At 41.0% G+C, this 18,853-nt stretch overlaps 1 protein-coding gene, 1 non-coding gene and 1 pseudogene across 4 annotated transcripts; 2 read left to right on the top strand and 1 right to left on the bottom strand.

The window, feature by feature from the left end:
- The first annotated feature begins 1,897 nt into the window (after positions 1-1,897).
- LOC105056899 (uncharacterized) lies at positions 1,898-5,565 on the top strand. Its single transcript, XR_012136741.1, has 4 exons — positions 1,898-2,024; positions 2,133-2,967; positions 4,276-4,844; positions 5,230-5,565. It is a non-coding gene; the product is annotated as an uncharacterized protein (transcript).
- A 2,640-nt stretch (positions 5,566-8,205) lies between these two features.
- Positions 8,206-13,478, bottom strand: LOC105056900 (thylakoid lumenal 15 kDa protein 1, chloroplastic). 3 transcript variants are annotated; one of them, XM_073248521.1, is made up of 8 exons: positions 13,260-13,478; positions 13,039-13,170; positions 12,819-12,914; positions 12,606-12,663; positions 12,059-12,120; positions 11,342-11,423; positions 8,621-8,681; positions 8,206-8,514 (listed from the first exon to the last, which is right to left on the bottom strand). In XM_073248521.1, exons 1-8 carry the CDS (start codon positions 13,401-13,403, stop codon positions 8,463-8,465), a joined length of 687 nt encoding a protein of 228 aa, XP_073104622.1. In that variant the 5' UTR covers positions 13,404-13,478; the 3' UTR covers positions 8,206-8,462. The 3 variants fall into 3 exon arrangements, with proteins under 3 accessions (XP_073104622.1, XP_010937569.1, XP_010937568.1); XM_010939267.4 differs by having other exon boundaries at positions 12,606-12,678; positions 13,287-13,473; XM_010939266.4 differs by having other exon boundaries at positions 12,606-12,678; positions 13,260-13,470.
- An 875-nt stretch (positions 13,479-14,353) lies between these two features.
- LOC105056901 (protein EIN4-like) lies at positions 14,354-18,853 on the top strand (annotated as a pseudogene).

The following is an 18,853-nucleotide window of genomic DNA, read 5'->3' as shown; positions in this document are numbered from 1 at the left end:
AATCTTCGAAGAAGGCACGATTTTCTGCATTGATCGTGATCATTGATGGAGTCTATAAATAGGGGTCATCTTCCTTTCAACTTTTCTTTTGATTCCGATGTCTTTGTTCCCCAACCCCTGAGTTTCTGTTCTGCAGTTAGAATGTAAGGTCCCTAGGGTTTAGGCTTTATCGTGATCGTTCATCTTCTTCATTGTCGGTCTTTATCATCGTCGGTCCTTTTTCTTCCTCATCAGTCTTCCCATCGTCGTTTCCCTCCTGAGGTTATACTTCTCTATCTTCTTTTTTTGAGTTTTTGCCTTTGATTTTTTCTATGGCTTCTTCTAGTAGAGAGCTTGGAGGTGAGAATCTAGTGGGAGACTAAGGTTCTCGGACTCTAACTGTCTGAAGGAAGATTGAGAAAATTCCTCTGGATGATCCTGGATATGCCTCTTCTCGACAAGGTCGTTCCAATCCTAAAGAGTCGGATGAACGGCCAGTTCCTGAGAATCTTCTTGGACCTCTAGTTGAGAGGTTTGAATTGTCTGAGGTCGGTATTGAACGGCTAATGAATTACTATCACATCCCTAATCGGTATCAACTGATGCCCTCCGATGAAGAAGATCGGGTTGTTCGTCCTTCAGACAGCTACATTGCCGTCTACAAGGAGTTCCTCCGTTCAGGACTTCGATTCCCTCTTCATCTTTTTTTCTCCAACATTTTTTACTTGTATGACGTAGTTCTTGCCTAACTCATACTCAACTCTTTTAGAATTTTACCTTCTTTTGTAATTCTTTGTCACCTTCTTAAGTTTGAGCCATGAATTTCACTCTTTCGGGCTCTTTTTATGTTGAAGAGATTTTTTAAGAATTTTATCTTCTTTTGTAATTCTTTGTCACCTTCTTAAGTTTGAGCCACGAATTTCACTCTTTCGGACTCTTTTTATGTTGAAGAAACATCCTCGAAAACGAGGGTGATAGTTTTTCAGTCTCTGACAAAAACGTCAGTTTATCATCGAACTGCGTACGTGAGGTATTGTCCGCTTTGATCTCTGATCCTGTCGTATGGAGCCTCACAATTTTACCCTTTAAAAGATGTCTCACGAGGAAAGAAGATTTTAATCTATATAAATCGTACTCTCTCTTGATTCACAATCGATGTGAGACTAAAGAACTGACCTCACTATTTTGGCTCGATTAGCTACAGACCTCAACATTCTCCTTGATTCCAGGGCAACAGGGAAATACAAAGAAGTGAAAAACAGCAAAACTACCAACCCCGAAGATAGCTGTGCCTCATAGAATCCAGCCGAACCAATCCTATAACTCCGAGTGAAGGCACCAATGTTCGTGAAAATCAAGAGCATCTTTGCAAGCAGCCAACCCATGTGCAGACGTTTAGCTCGGAAGTATTGAAAATGAAATGTAAGCCGCAGAATGTGGTTAAACAATGTTGTTAATCATAAAGACTTTGCAACATTTCCCCGGGATGGTCCGTAATCGGGAAATGAGGGCAGATATGAGTTTGGAGCGAAGTCAAGAGGCCTTGCCGTACTGTCTCAAGCCATTTCAACCGGTTCACGAAAATGTGATGGAAATCTTGAATGAAATACCATTTTCTCCTCCCCTCCTCTGCGTTACAAGAACAACGTCGCATCGACTCGTTTGATACCAACAACAAGAGCTATTTAATCCTTCAACCCTTTAGTTGCCTTGGCCTTTCGACCAAAAGAGGTTCTTCTTCTTCCCTTGTTTTTCGAAAAAATAAAAGGGAAGAAAAGATCTTTCTGCCCATAAAATTGACCTGAAACGTCGAGTCCCGGAAGGATAGAACTTTATAAAGGAGAGACACACCTCTCAATTTATACTAATGTGATAGATATTTTTGGCTCGATCGGAGTTGTTGAATAGATGTCTGACCAGGATACCATCTCTCAAGATTTTTCAATACCACACGATGCATAAGGTAGATAAGGGATGCGCATGGTGCCCCAGAGAAAAGTGTGACCAGATAGGGTAGATAAGGCCAGATTCTGATGAGATCGGAGGTCGGAAAAGATTTCTCTTTTTGCCTTCTTCTTCTCAATATTAGATATTAGATTGTCGGGGGCTTCCCCACTCTCTTATTATTTATTTATTTCTTTTCCCTAATTCAGTTTGGGTCTTCGCGTTCCAAGAAGCGGGGAGGAGATGCTCCGGAGGTGGAAAGCTTACATCTTTCCGGCGGCCGACGGTGGCGAGTACCGGTGGGGTCGCATTAAGGCTTCTCTTCTCGTCCTCTCCTTCGTCTTGGTCTGCTACTCCGCCGTAACCTCCGGCGGATTCTGGTGGAGCGGCCGTGATTGCGCCCAGGCCAGTCTCCGCTTCTCCGGATTCTGGTGGAGCGACCCGGCCCCGACGAATCTCTCCCACATCGTGTTTGGCATCGGGGGGTCGGCACGGACGTGGCAACAGCGGCGGAGCTACACGGAGCTGTGGTGGCGACCCGGGGAGATGCGGGGCCACGTGTGGCTGGACGAGAAGCCGGCGAAGGGACAGGCGTGGCCGGGCACGTGCCCGCCGTTCCGGGTGTCGGCGGACGCATCGCGGTTCGGGGAACGGGCGGCGCCGGCCCGGATGGCGCGGATCGTGGCGGAGGCGTACTGGGCGTTGGGGAAGGAGGATGAGCGGGTGCGGTGGTTGGTGATGGGGGACGACGACACGGTGTTCTTCCCGGAAAACCTGGTGGCAGTGCTGGGGAAGTACGATCACCAGGAGATGCGGTACATCGGTGCCCCATCGGAGAGCGTGGAGCAGGACGTGATGCACTCGTACGGCATGGCTTTCGGCGGCGGCGGGTTCGCCCTCAGCCGCCCGGCCGCGGCGGCGCTCGCCGGCGTCATTGACGGTTGCCTCGACCGCTACAACTACTTCTACGGCAGCGACCAGCGCGTCCAGTCCTGCCTCTCCGAGCTCGGCGTCCCGCTGACCCGTGAACCCGGTTTCCACCAGGTGAAGTTTCCCTTTCTTTTCCCCTTTCCCTTTTGTTTTTACAAAAATCCGGTATTATTAGTTTTATCCCGCCGCGGAGATGAAGGGGATTGGTAGCATCACGCGGTACGAATCATTCTGTCTCCGGTTTAGAGCTGGTTCAGGTAAACTGGGTTCGTTCTTTCAGGAACTCAAAGCCACTTTTATTAAATACTTACCCCAAATTTTACCAAAAATACTTGCCCCAAAAAAATGCACAGTCAAATGACAGACCGTTACGTTTTCCTTGTCTATAGGGCATCGGGTTTAACACGTCAATAAACTTGTAGTTGTCGCCACATGGCAATCTTTGTGGCACACCTATAATGGTCTCGGCCGACCATGTTAGAGAAATTATTAGATAGGTACGCAAAATTTTTATAGATTTTGATTAATTTTTTTTTATTTTACAGTCAATCATGATTAATCAAGATTGTAATTAATAAAAAAATTAATTATTATACTAAGAAAAAAATTATTAGGTTGACTCGTTCTATCATAGATAAAATTTTTATGATTTTAATTGTCTCCTTTTCACCAGACAATCAATTATGATCAATAATTAATAAAAAATTAATTGATATGTAAATTTTTTATTGATTTTGCCTACGTAAAATGAATCTATCTGGTATTCCTAGATTTGGAAAAAGTTATTAGGTAGAATCATTCTACTATAGGCAAAAGGCAAAGTCTTTTGTGGATTTTGATTGATTCATTTTCATCTCACAATCAATCATGATCAATTAAGATCAGCAATTAATGAAGAGCCAACTGATGTATAAACTTTTTGTTGGTTTTGCTTACGATAGAATGAGTCTATCTGACATCTTTAGATTTAAAGAACTTATTAGATGGATTCATTATATCACATGTAAAATTTTTTTATGGATTTTGATTGATTTTTTTTTATCTCACAATCAATCATGATCAATCAGAATCAGTAATTAATGAAGAGTCAATTGATGTACGAAATTTTTACTGAGTTTGCCTGCGATAGAATGGGCCTATCTGGTATCCCTGGGCTTGGGCTGCTTGCCCCAAATTACACGTCCAATCACTATTGTTTGCGTCGCCTACACGATTTTCGGTTCATCAGGGTCCACAATTTTTTACTATTCTGCCACGTGGCATCGTCCTAGATCATGGCCTTTTCGCCAACCTCTTTCTCCTCGTGTCGTTGTTCCTGCACAATAACTTACGACATGTCAGGGAAAACAAAAAAAAAAAAAAAAAATCCAATACCATACGTTACGTATACGGACCTTGTTTATAGTCTACTTTGATTTCCAGATGGACATCCGAGGCGACGCGTACGGGATGCTCGCGGCGCACCCAGTCGCACCGCTGGTATCATTGCACCACCTCGATTACGTGAAGCCCATATCCCCGCGCGGCGGCACCCAGATCGAGGCGCTCCGGTCCTTGGTGGAGGTGTCCCGGTTCGACCCGGCCAGAATTATTCAGCAGTGCTTCTGCTACGAGTCGGGCTGGGGGTGGGGCGGGGGCTACAAGTGGTCGGTGTCCGTGTCCTGGGGCTACACGGTCCAGCTGTACCCCTGGGTGCTGGCCCCAAAGGATCTGGAAGTCCCGCTCCAGACTTTCCGGACCTGGAGAAGCTCCAGCAACGGGCCCTTCACCTTTAACACCCGGCCCCTCGAACCGGACCCCTGCGACCAGCCTCTCATGTTTTTCCTGGGCCGGGTTCAGGAGTTGGAGGGCAGCGTTGCTACGATGACCGAGTACTCCAGGAACGAGTCCGAGGCGGGTGGCCGTGCGACCGGCGCGGCTTCGATGCTGCATTGAAGGTGGAGGCGGTTAGGGCCTTCGCCCCCAGGATGGACCCCACCGCGTGGAGTCGGGTACGTGTTGAGAGTCTCATATTTGTCCTTTTCGTAAATAAAAAAAGAGCGCGTGAAAAAAAATATAGAATGCCTCAGGATCTGACGATAGATGCGGAGTTGGTCTTTTGAGGACTATTACATAAGGGAATCAGTCGGTCCACCCACAGTGCGACACGGAAGTTGGAGTGTAGCACCGGACAATTAGATATGAACCGTTGAGACGGTCCTTTGTTGACGTTATACAACGATGTGCTGGCCCTCTTTGGTTTAGGATCCTCTCCGTGCTTTACCGGTGAAAGTTAACGGAAATGTTTAAAATTCTCATGCCGGAATGCTGTTTGTATTAAACGAACGTGCTGGCTATGCTATAATTCTTCTTTTTTCTATTATTCTTTTGTGTCAGGCTCCACGAAGGCAGTGCTGCCGAACTCGTCGGACCGGGAAGGGGAAGGTGCTGGAGGTTCGAATAAGGGACTGCGACCCAGGGGAGATCACGTCGCCACCATAGATCTTTTTCTTGGGCCCACATGACCAGTTTTTATAACGAGAGGAGTTGCTGATTTTAATGAGGTGGAAATAAGAGGGAAAAAAAAAAAAGAGAGAGCTGTTCCATTGTCCCCCCTCTGGGCGTGGGACAAGCTGGCACATGTATAATATACTACGGTGGAGGATATATTTTTGACTTGTCTGATTTGTAACCAGTCTCATCCTTTATTATATGTATGATAATCTTCATATTTATGCAGCGTTTAGCTGGGTTCCACCCGGTAATTCCATCAACGAAAAAAAGTATCATTTGCTACCAATATTTTTGCTGGGGTATTTTACCAAAAAAAAAAGTTTGCTGGGGTCGTGGGATTCTGTATGACTCTTTTATGGGGTGAAAGTTCCAGATCCCACAAATAACCATGTTTTGTTCAACCAGGTGGCGAAATGTGGCCAGTTGTGCAGGTGGTGGCGGCATCCTGACACTGCCAACCATCTATTCGGTCACCTGCATTAGTATGTGATCCACCCTTTTCCTGCTCCTCTGCCCGGGACCCCAATACATGGTCCAAAGAGGTTGGGCTACCAACTGCATTATGCTTGTTGTTTGCAGAATTGGAGCAAATAGGTCCCACTCCCAAGCCTGCATCAAATGTTGCTTGTACGGTGCTTAAACCACGATCGCATACATGTGATGGTGAAAATGAAGGATTGGCATTGTTGCTCCTGATCTCTTCGTCTGAAGTCAGCTATTAACGTGCATGTGGTCGAAGTGAAATCGTCACTGGAGCTCTGTCCAAATACCTGTAAAGAAATTTTCATCGGGGTGTTTTCGATGAAGACCCTCCGACGTTCAAGTTAGAGGATGAAAACAATAAAAGGAGAGAATAAGGAGTTCAGAGTTTACTTTGAGGGTCACGGAGCACTTTTATTATAGGAGAAATTGGAGTCATATCCGTCTCGAAGTCCTGATGGTTTTTCAATTTATCACGTAGATTGATTCGGATGAAATATTTTTCTTTTATAGGAAACTCGATCGGGAGGAATTTCAATCTATCTAAATTTTCTAATTTAAGAGAAGAGCCAGATCTATCGATGGAGAATATAGCTCGACCGTGGACGAGATATAGTAGATCGTCCAAAGCTAAGATCATGAAGACTATAGAGTGTATATTGGTCTTAGGTGATCTAGAATAGATCGACCGAGATAATCTAAAATAGATCATCCAAGACCGAAGGGTAGAGAATATCCGTCGATGGGGTATATCCAGCGATCTCCATCTCTGTGATGTATGTGTATGTCTGATGGACATCCATCTTTCATAGCTTGATCAGAGTCAAAGATGTTACAACCAAGACGAGATATAGATCCACAACAGGCATGTAATTCATTTTTACCTTAGAAATAATATAGGCATGTAATGCGTCCTTCTCTTGAGAAAGTAACAAGGAAAGCCCAGGGGACGGAGATGTTGAAACACAAGTGGTTTGAATTCATTTTGCCTGTCCCAACTGTCCAAGATGACGTAATGAAATCCAATTCTCCAAGCAGATAGAACAAAAAGTCTTCAATCATCGAGATGATGGCGGAGTTGAAAGCAATAAACCAAAATTTGGACACCTTGAGTCATGGCATCAATTTAGCTACATATATGCCGCCTCTAGATATTCTAACAATACAGAATAACTCTGAGGCTCAGGTTTTTTTTTGTTTGGTATAGTAGATGGAAATGTAGCCCAAATGCATCCAGGGTGAACATATCCAGCAAAGTCTAAGTTCTGAAGAACGGTCGATGGTAGAAGTCAACAGATAACATTAGTTCAATACTTGCTTGGTGACCACTAACGTGTCATTTTCTAAAAAAACTAATATCATGTCACGACTCACAAATTGTTTGAGGTCCACTATTCACACAGTTTAGATTGATTAATATAAATTAAAAAGTAATTGTAAGACATACTCCAAACAAAATGGTTAGGTAACCTATTAAAGAGAGAGGAATATCCAGCGGTAATTGAATAACACCTGGCACGAATTCTCTGGAGATTTGATAACACCTGATCTCAATATAAGTAATGGGCAGGTAATATCGGTTACGAATGTGCAACAGCGAGGCAGACGCTTTTCCTCCAAAAAGAACTGCAGCGCAGATGGTACGTTGGACTTTTTCTAACTCCACACCCACTTTTTCCGCGTGCTCGGTTCAATCTCGCTTGTTTTTCCCTTTTTTCGTAAACATGCTCCATACTCTCAGCTGCGACACAGTAAACAGGGCAGAGCTTCCCTGCAAACCAGTTGCATACAGGTGGCGTTTGCTAGAAGCACAAGAAAACAAAGATAAGGAAAACTATGAAAGAATTTATACCATATTTTATTTTGTTATCAAAATTTTTGAAATAGAAAAACTACCATTGCCTCCCATGAGCTGTTATAGTATATTTCATAATATATTATTAATATTTTAAATGCAATATCGATATTGAAGAATAACATTATAGTATAGATCATAGGTTGTCATGATGTAGTGCTAATGGCATGTTTTATAATGATTACTGTCAATATTTCTATATAATATCAAAACATTCAAGTATGGTATATTATATATTATATATTGTAATATTAACAAAATTATATTATTAAATGCTAAATATTATACTATCAATTTTGTAGTGATAAAATAACTATAAAATATTTACCGTAATAGATATAATACTACTGTAGCAATATTCTTATTTTATAATAATATCATTAGTACATATTATATGCGCGCAGCACACACACATATATATATATATATATATATATGCAACATATTACCATTTTTCTATGGAGAAGTCTTGCCAGAAGATCTTATCAGAACAGCTTAAATAAACTCCGACAACAAAGGCAAACTTTGGGCAAATGGCACACAACGAATGATTACTGTTTGTCAAAAAATGTGCAGTGTTCTTCTACAGCCACCAGATCGTTTTTTTGCATATACAGTAATACATCATATACAGCTGCTGGACTACGGACACTCATTAATAGTAATCAATAGCCTAACCAATATTATACAGATACAAAACTGCTAGAGCTTGTGGAGAAATTAAAACAATTAATGATGCACCAGTCCTTGGGGCTTTTCCTCAATATATTTCCACCTAACATCAACTGCAAAGTAATGTGTCCCGTGTTGCATTTCCAGTTGTCGGGTTCACCCTGAGCATAGAAAACATTATTATTTTAAGTTCTCAGAAATGGAATTGAAATTGTTTCAAAGATGGATGCAAATCACTGATTACAAAAATGCAGCACATATTTTTACCCATCTGCAACTTTACAAAGGTATTCCCGTTGGTCATCTCTCAGTGGAACATCAGTAAAATCTGAAAACAAAAGGAAAATCAGAAGTAGGCTTCACTAACTTTAGCTTACAGTCTAAGATTGAAAGTCACAGTCACACGTTCCTAGTTTGTTAATCTAAAATATATTAATATATTATGATCGCAAGCAGCTAATTAGCTGGGACACAAGGATTCCAGTTAAATATGCAAAAATAGGAGCACGAACCAAAAGAGACAAGTGTCTGCCACCAAATGTTTAAGGAACAATAGCAACTATATATTCTTTTGCTTCTACTAATTTCAAGCTAAATGAAGGTGGATGACATGCAGTCAACTAACCAGGTGGGGCTGCAACCTGCCAGCGGCCTTTCAGGCAGAAAAAGGATTCTGGTTCAGGGTATGGCAAACAAGCCTGAATAGGATCATAGGTATAGAATTTTAATTCATGGGAGGACGGACATCCAGAAGAAGTCTATCAGGAACCAACCAGTGTCACATATCAGTGAGATAATGTCAACTAATTCAAGACACCAGGGCTATAAAGACAATCTTATACTGGTCATACGGGAAAAAGAATGCCTGTAGTCACCAAATTCCTGATTTTGATCAGAGCAGAAGCAAGGTTCAAAGAACGCTGAGACTTCCATTTACAATTATTAGCAACAAAAGAGGAAGGAGAAAACCACAAAATTTGATTTGAGAATGTGTATGTAGAATATGAAGGAGATAAACACTCAGTTTCCAGGTCATTGTCCATGAATCAAATTGAAGCATCCTCCATATCTTCTCTTTTTCAACCTGAACTGTTTTTCTCTCTTGCTATGATAAACAACTGGTCAGAATCAATATCCGCATTAAAAGAAAAAGGGTCCAATAATTTATCATAACATTAATTTAGCTCTTGAAGTCATTGATGATTTTTTAACTTTATCTCATAATCATCTAAAATAATGCCTGGTAGCACTACTTTTAGGATATCAAGGTGAGCAAGGTATTCCAACATCAACATTGAACGTAGTTCATATTCTTAAAATCAATGTCAACTGTTATGTGATAGTCCATGTGGCTTCCCGCCTTTTTTTTTTTGCCATTCATGTAAAGCTGTGTCCAAGCAGTCCTGTCTCACCAATATAGATCACAGTTATCCAAGTTATGAATAGAATGCTCAATAAGGGGCTTCGATGTTGAAACTATGTTTTAGCATGGAAAGTTCCAGTAAGTAGATAAGCCTTCTCCCATTGCACATTATAAATTGACTAGATAACAAACGTGTCTAGTTAACATCAGGATCTATCTACAATACCTCCAAACAAGTACTGTCTTAATATTCATACTACAAAAATTTTATGACTGGTTTAGTTTGGGTACAAGGAGGTCTAGAAATTCAGCGATTTAGGTACTCTAGGTGCCTGGACGCTTTTCATGACATTTGTTGCATTATGACATTGATAAACAACCAAAAATCTTAAAGCAGAGTGGACAAGTTCTTCCACGTAAGAATGACAGATATATTATGTCCATTTATATGTTTCATCAGCTTCTCAAATTCTCTCATTGTAATTTCTCAATGGTGAACAAAATCAAAGTGCCAGGGAGTTGATTCTGCTTAGGGTTTTCACAGTGAAAAAACAAACTATTACATATTATTTGAATACGTGTTTTTAAGCTTAAGAAACTGTGCTCTAGAAATTAAATCAGACCAACGAGAAACAGAAGGAGCCTTTGAATGAAATGGTTGCAGAAGCTACCAGTTGGCACCAAAGGCCCATAAAATAACAAATAAAATTTTCATGAAGACATGAATGCTCGTACACATGCTCAGGAGGATGGGTGTACATAGGCAAATATATATCATTATATGCACATAAGAAGGCAGCGTATCAACTCATCTTTCATATACAAATGAATATGGAATGGGAAACAAAGAACAAAGTAACCACTAAATGTAAAGGCACTAAAGCATGCGAATTGTGTGATTAAAAAACCACCCAAAGCAGAACAAAGGCTTGAATAAAAAATAACTAATATTTATTACTTGATAAATTTTGATAGGGAACTTTGCAATTTGTGTAATGAGTCTGAGCATTAGTGTGCCCTGGGGATGTCCTGATATTCAATCTGAGTTACTTTTGGCAGTTTTGTTGTCTTTTTCCAAGCCTTACTTTTTCTTGGCTTCTTACATCTAATAAAAATCCTTTTCCTTGTCTCATCTATATAATGTACATTTCAATTTTTAAGGTTAAAAATAAAGGTACAAATTCCCCTCTTTGTTGCACTTTGACTTTATGTCACTTAGTATTACAAAGCCATCCATTTCTTAAAGTATACAGAAATAAAATAAAAAACTTAAACCCCTTGCGTTCTCTTGTATGGATCACCTGCGAAACATCATTGATGTTGGAAACTACACCAAGAAAACTAAAACACATGATGACATGCAAAACAATGATTAAATATATTCCACATGCTGCTGAACTTTCATAAAAGATATGGTCAGAAATTGCAACAGGCGCCAGAGAAAAAGTCAAACAAGGTAAGGTATTCAAAGTCATTCCATAATTGAGTAATACAGGAAACATCATCTGCAGATGGAAAATTTCATTTCATAGATGCTTTGACAAGAAGCCTGGAAACCAACATCAAAGACATAGTTGATGCGGTGAAGATTGAAAAGGTAAAAAGTCTTTCAATGTTCAAAATACCTGCTCCATCTATGACTGATCCCTTGAAAGATGTGTTGCCTGTAGCAAGTGCACCTTCAAGGTTTGCATTTCTGAGATTTGCCTAAGCAAAAGTATCACGCAAGAAAGTAAATAGCATAAAAAAATGTGGAGGCTTTTATAATTGCAGCAAACTTTTGCCATAGGTTGTCTATCACCAGATCATATAATATTAAAATTGTTTTCTTCAGCGGCAAAAGGTATCAACTCAAACTGATCTCAATAAATAAATTTCTGTGAATGCACATATTGCATAGTTCCGATTATATTAAGTGAAAGTTTCTATATATTTTTCTTGATCTTACAGTTGTAGTGATGGCAAAGTCAGGTTCTCAGTTAGCATATTGCCGCAATGATTGTATGATTCATACTCAACATAGCTCATTAGTTGCATAACTGCTCTGTCTTAGTCAACACTTGGAACAAATAATGATTGATAGGACTTTTCCTTTTCAAAGTTATTCACATATTTTTTATAATTCTAGATTTTATAAAAATACTATGACTCAATGTGCAATAAAATTCTTTGGCTTTTTATGACTTCCCAAGCAAATTCATTTTTAGAATTCAATATAATAATGCAAGTATACTAATGAATGAGGTTTAAAAAACTGAATAACAATTTTCTTGTCCGAAAGATCTATATGTATTGTACAACACAGTACCTCTGGTACGATAACCAAATAAAGGAAAAGGTACCTTCGTCACATTTGCCAAGGAAAAGTCCGCACCTCTGAGATCAGCATCAGACAGATCAGCACCTGAAAATGTGGCTTCGACGTGATGTCCGAACTCTCAAGGAAAATACAAAAATTATACACTTGGGCATGTAACACATGCAGTTGGTGTCAACACAAATAATAACTTCTTGTTCATATTTCTCCTATGCACCAAAAATATCAAATGCCACCTAAACTCTGCCTCTCTCTAGACAACACTATGGTGCATTCTGCAAGTGTCTGACTGGTTCTTTATACCACATACATCCTATTTATAAAATCAATGATCGATGACAACAAATAATGGAAAGAACAAACACATTTGCAGGTAATCAATTGATATTCTATTTTATGATATAAAACATCTGTTTCATTAAGTTCTGAATCTTATTTCAAATACAAACCCTAAGGTAGCAGCAGGTTACAAGAGAACTTTACAGTGTTTATCTGAATACATCACAATTCACAACCATATAGGTTCTTGCGTCTGATACTCTCTTAATTATATGAGAAGAGGAAGAACCAACCTGTTAGATCAGCATCAAAGAAGCTTGCACCAATAAGGCTCGCGCCTCTGAAATTAGCCTGCCGCAGGATAGACTACATTTAACAAATACGGAAAATTAGAAAATCGGTAGTTCTATAGCTAGCGATCCTTTAAAAGATGCCAAGGAACAATTCGGATTTTACAGTCAAAAAGAGATTTTAGAATGACAAAAAGAGGTATCCTTGTCGGGTACCGTTTTAAAATCTTGATTCACGAGGGTCTTGCCGCTGAAATCTTTGCCGGAGAGATCCTGCCCCCTCGTCACTTCAGCTCCATACGGGCCTCCCCCCTATCGATTCCAAAAATATCCCCCCCAAGAAGATGAAATTGTTCAAGAAAATCACTCTCTAAATGAGGTAGGGGTTTTAGGGCAGCGGAGGTGATGAAAGAATCGGAAGAGAGGAGAGGAGAACCTTAAAAGCGACAGCAGGGTCGGCCAAGAAGAGGGAGGCGGCTAAGAGAGCAACGGCGCTCGCTTTGCCCAGGCCTTCTCCAAGCACCGGCGGTGGGGGGTGGACGGGCAGCGGAGGGTTCTTCTCATGCCCCTGTCGTGTTTGCGAAAAATATTTGGAAATCAAAGAGAGGAGAAGATAACAAGAAGAGGAGAGGAGGAGAGATGGCGATATTTAGTTACGGAGGAGCGTCCTGGTGGTGAGCGCACATAATGGTCGGAAGGACGCTGCGATTTTGAGCCAAGGCGGGGAGCAACGGAGAGGCGGCAACGCTTGGGAGTGGGAGTAAAGATAGACGGAAGCGGGGTGAGAGCAGCCATCGGCATGTGGAGGATGTAGCGGTCTCTCTCCCGCGTTTCATCCTCGTTATTTCTTTCGCTAGAATGGTTGTCGCTTTCGTGGCCTTATCCGGATCCCGGGATAGAGAAGCGTCCCATGGGGAGAAAGCTGTGACGACCCAGCCAGGTGGAAAGGCAGAACGCGATCGGACATCGTATGATCACGTCCTGGAAGTAACCAGATGACCGGGGTCCGTTAATTATTAGATGCTAAACGTTGTCCCTCCGTCGCACGTAGAACTCTTTATACAATTCCCGTTATGATGGAGGCAAAGAAATCCACATGATATGTGTTGAAAATGGTTGCCGCAAAAATCTCATCCGATGAGGTGGTGAACATCAAACAATCAATAATTCTAGTGAGATTGCTATGCTCGGTAAGATGATCTGCTTCGAGCTAGGAGTCCGACGTAAAATCAAAAAAAAAAAAAAATTAAAAGTTGCTGGATTTCGTCTCTCCATGATGACAGAGTCGGGCAAGATGGAGTTTAAGATAGTGGAGGAAAATGAGAAGCCAAAATCCCAATTGAAATAGAGAGGAAAAGAGGAAGATGGAGTTTAAAATAATCTTTTGTTTTGTGCCACATCAAAGTCCATTAAATTGCACGTGATAGCACTGGATCATTTCAATCATAACCATCAAAAGAAAGCAACAACCAAAGAAGTAATTACGATGTTTTGATAGTTGGATGACTTGCAGTGAATTGAAGTTGAAAATAAAAATAAATAAAATTCTCCAAAAAATTTAAGATTTTGGATATAATTAACTTTTATATGATCATTTCCCCACTTCCACGTCAGCGATCAGCGGGGAAATGAAGCTGTAGATTCAAGCATTTTCCATCCCATGAAAACCATCATTTTAAAAATATCACAAATAAATAATATATATTTTCTACGCCAGAGGAAGGTCTAGTCCAGTGGATGGCGTGGCGAACGTCAAATGGATCCGCTGAATAATTGTGCTGATGAAGCGTTCATCGACGGATTAGATGTTATTGGTTTCAGCTCATATGACGCATCCCATACAATCGAGACTCCGCCAAACAGACGGGGACGCATGGCGGCTGCTTCTCCATGACCCTTTCCTCTAAAAGGCGTTCTCTACGGCCCTTCACCAGTTAATTTATCACTCTTCCCCCTTTTGGGTCGACGAAACAAAGAGCGGAGGTACCTCCGCTAACCTTCTCGTTGTTTGTTCAAATCTTATAGAATCCACTTTTGGGTCGATTCATTGAACATAATCCAAATCCCCTCTTCCCTCCTCCCACTTCCCCCACTCCGCCCTATTCCCTGCCTCCGAGGCCGACATCACTCCACCCAGCCGGCCACAGATCGGGCATTCTGTCGAACACCATGCGGTCGTCGTGGTCGTGGTCCTGGTCCTGGTCCCTCACCCCCTGCGGTGGCTGCTAGGAGGGCCTACATCCCTGGGCACTCTAGAAAACGTCCTCCAATGCAGAATGTGAGTGACTACGTCATCGCCCTCGACTACTTCTCGCTATACTTGGAGTTCTTCTACTGCGTGACGTGCTCCGCCATCTTCCTGGTGCGTCCGCTTGCTCAGCGCGGAGATCCGCCACTCCATCCTCGACACCACCCTCCTACAACTTGCCGACGCCCTCTCCCTCCACGACTGCGCCATTTGGATGCCCACGTCTCCTGGTTCCCTCTCCCTTCCCCACTACCTCAACCGCCACCATCCCGACCAACAGCACCAGACAGTCTCCATCCCCACCGCGGACTCCGACGTCGCCAAGATCATCACAAGAAAGGAAGTCTTGATACTCGATCCAGACTCCAGTCTTGTTACTCCATTCCGTATAGTGGAGTTGCTGATTGCGGCCGTTTCACATTCATGCAATGGTTGAGGAGGCTGTGAACGTGTCGAAGCTTTTATGTGCTTGCCCGAGGTGTATGCTTTGAATTCCATGTCTCTGGAGGTATTCCTGGACCGGTGCTCGGGGATGACAGGCATTTATACTTCCGGTTTTATTGTATACGATTGGTAATATTTTGAGCTCCGTTGGTGAAGGGACCGTTTCTCTCCACGTGTGTACAGAGGATGGTGCCAATTCCGATGATGGAAGCTCCGATAGTAAGTTGTTGGGAAGAAGAATGCATCTGAAGGAATTGTTTCATTGAAACTTGAAGTTAGCAGAGGCGGAAGATAACATCTCTGATGTGAAAGAATCCAAGGTTGATGTTGCTGAACGCCGGATTAGTTTTCATTCTGCAAGAAGCTGGCACATGTGAGTTTTTCTCTCTGGTGCTTTGATAATTATTCAATGATTAAGCATGCATTCGACTTTTTTCTCAATAAATGCAAAAGAAAATATGTTTGACTTGTTTTGGTTGTACTATCATGTTGCTCGTGTACTTCGTCGTTCCCTAAATTTCTTAAAGGTTATTGCTTATGGTAGAATGTAAGTTCATATTGAACGAGATCTCGACATATATTTGGTTCTGTCAAAGCTTCTTTATCACTCCGCACCCTGTAAAAAGGTTGGTCTTTTCATCAGACGGGCAATCAAGAATCAAGGAATGCTTGCGTTATTGCAATTCCAATTCTGCTTCATGTGCTGACAGAATTTCTATTCATTATTTTAACCAGAAGCCTCGTCATTGTTCGACAACCATTCTTGTTATTTGTACTTTAATAATAATATTTTCTTAATAGATTTTGATTTATGTGATAATAAAGATACACGGCACCATGAATTCCCTTCATAAGATAAGCTAGAACAGTAGAACTACCCAAAGTGGAAATCTCATTTATGAGAATACTCGATGGTCATTCAAAGAAAGAAAAGAAAAGAAAAGAAAATACTTGAGGTACCAGGGTGGTGTTAAGTAGTAGGAAGAGAAGATGCGAGCAAGGGGCACCACCCATGTAAATTAAAGCTACCAATGTTTAAATTGAAGTATTAAATCTTCTTTTTCATGGTAGATTCCATTTTTCTCTCTCTTTCTTTTTCTTGGCTTCTTTTCTCATTAATCATTCTTTCATCTGTCACAGCAGCAACTGCAATAACAAACTTTGTTTCTGCTCCTTTTCTTCTTCCTTTCCTTCAAGGAATCAATTTTTTAAAAACATATTTGATCCAAAGTTCAATTTATTTTCAAACATAGGCTTTCTTTTATAATTCTGTTCCCTTTTTTTTAGTTTGAAATCAGGTTCAAACCTGAATTGTATACTAATCTCTCCAATGTTAAAATGTTATGACATTCTGAATATAGATCGTTCATGTTTTTTATGTATGGGCTTTTCCTTTTACATCAGAATCTCACCATTTCTATTGCTGCTGGTGATCCTCCTTTCATCTAAGAAATAACACAACTTAGTTCTTTAGTTTGAAGCCCTATCATCACCTTAGAACTATCATTATCTCATGAAGAAAGTAAAATCACTAGGAAAAATAAGTTACCACAATCAATATGGTGATACAAGTAGTCCAGCCCAAACAAGGATATGTTGATAGGATACTTATTGACAGCGATAGGGAGATCCTTCTACACCCTTAATCATTGATGATAGATTAAATAATTCATTTTCAAAACATTAACCTTTCACTTATGAGGATTTCAGTCACCTATATTACAACTCTATCTAGAAGAAAGCATATTAGATCTCATTTTCTGCCCGAGTGTTGAGCCTCATACTAACTAGACTGTGCTCATCCCTCTTCTCGAAAAGCCATATCTTGCAAACTTCTGTACCTTCATGCACCTTTATTTCCTGCATACAACCAACTGTACCATGTGGTTGCCCTCGATGCATGCACTATGCGCATCTGCTATGCCCTTATTAACAACACTGAACATTGCATCAAACTCTTAGTCTTACGAATGCTAGTACATATTTTTCCAGCCTCCAGGCCATTCCATGAGATAAAAAGGATACCCTAGAAGCAGTTCATGTAGGGAATCATGCTACTAGGATGAAAGATGGTCTGAGGTGCACCAGCCTTCTGCTCTTAACCATGGAAAACAGTTGTTACAACAAGCGATCCATGCAGGAGTCCCTTTTCCAGTTTTCTTGATCACAAAAATGCAAAAATTCCTAGACTCTTGTACTCTTGGCTTTAGCACAAAACAAAAGGCACCCGGCTTTCTGATAATTGATAAACAGGGACCGTGGATTTATTTTCCCCATCTTGGAAAAAGTTCAGGATATCGCTCTTGCTTTTAAACATCCTACATACTCTCAAGAACATGTAAATGCAAACTATACAGGACAAAAGTCATTCAGACATAAGAGAGGAATGTCTTACCGGAACAATTAAAACCATGCATGCTTTTATGTCAATACTTCATGTGCTTAGAAAACAATAAATTGCTCCTTTCAGCTTAAGGTTTAGAAGTAACTCAGTTGCATTTTGGTAGCTGTTTTCCTTGTTTCCAATTCTTTCATCTTTCCACCAAACGAATGGACGAATGGTTCACATTCTTTTAAAGGTTTAAAACTTTTCCTTGCCTAATTCAAGTGGTTCTGCCATCAGAAGACAATAAAATATTGACCTTGATTGATATGCGCCGCACATGCATGGGAGCACTTCAGTTTCCAACACATCAGCAAGTCTGCAGAAAAATATGAAATTGCTAATCAGGGTGCAATATCAGCAGTCAGGGGGAGGATTTGTTCAATCAAGACATGCGTCTTGAGGCTACCAGGAGCCCATTCAAAGGTATGAGGATTCTCCCTGTGGACACTGATTGTTGTAATGTATGTCTCACGAGAAAGCTTCTTGGAAAATTTGGGTCTCATGTGTCTACGGTGTCTTCTACGTACCACTGCTTAGAGATGCTGTACTTCAAGGTAAACCAATTCCTCCTGGTACTAATGACATGCAAATTTTTGAAGAAGATAGACACAACCTTGCTTCTCGCATCAAAAAAATATGCAAAGAAAACTGATCACTGATTGTTGCGCTCTCTTCTAAAGCTGACATGAATACCTGGGAGTGGTGCCTTCAGGATGGCATGCATGGTGTAATGCAAAAGCCAGTTATATTGCAAGAGATGGTAGATGAATTGCAGAGGATCATCCAATGCACACAAGTTTCCTCACTTCTTTTGTGCTGATTTGTGCAGATATCTGTCCCACTAATTATAAAAATATAAGAGCTTTTGAGGTTGCAGGAACTTGGTCAAGGTTCCAGAGTTTGGTATGATCTGCGAGATCCAATTCTCAATGATGAAGCCATGTATATATTTACAATCATTTGAATGATATGGAAATCTATTCGTTAAGGGGCTCTGCTGATTTCTTTTGAATAAAGACAACTAGAGCTGAGTTCCCGTTAAAAACCGCTGTAAAGCTGTGTTGCTATCATATTTTCATTTTCTTTTACAGCGTATCGCATTGAGAACTGCGCGAACCCGGTATTGATGTGTATGAACCCGTTGAAAGGCGATTATTACAAACCCCATTGTTC

The sequence above is a fragment of the Elaeis guineensis genome, chromosome 14 (genome assembly GCF_000442705.2).
Source record: "Elaeis guineensis isolate ETL-2024a chromosome 14, EG11, whole genome shotgun sequence".
In the NCBI taxonomy this organism is placed as follows: domain Eukaryota; kingdom Viridiplantae; phylum Streptophyta; class Magnoliopsida; order Arecales; family Arecaceae; genus Elaeis; species Elaeis guineensis.
Note: the sequence above shows the minus strand (reverse complement) of the source record. Positions and strands in the feature narration are given on the sequence as shown.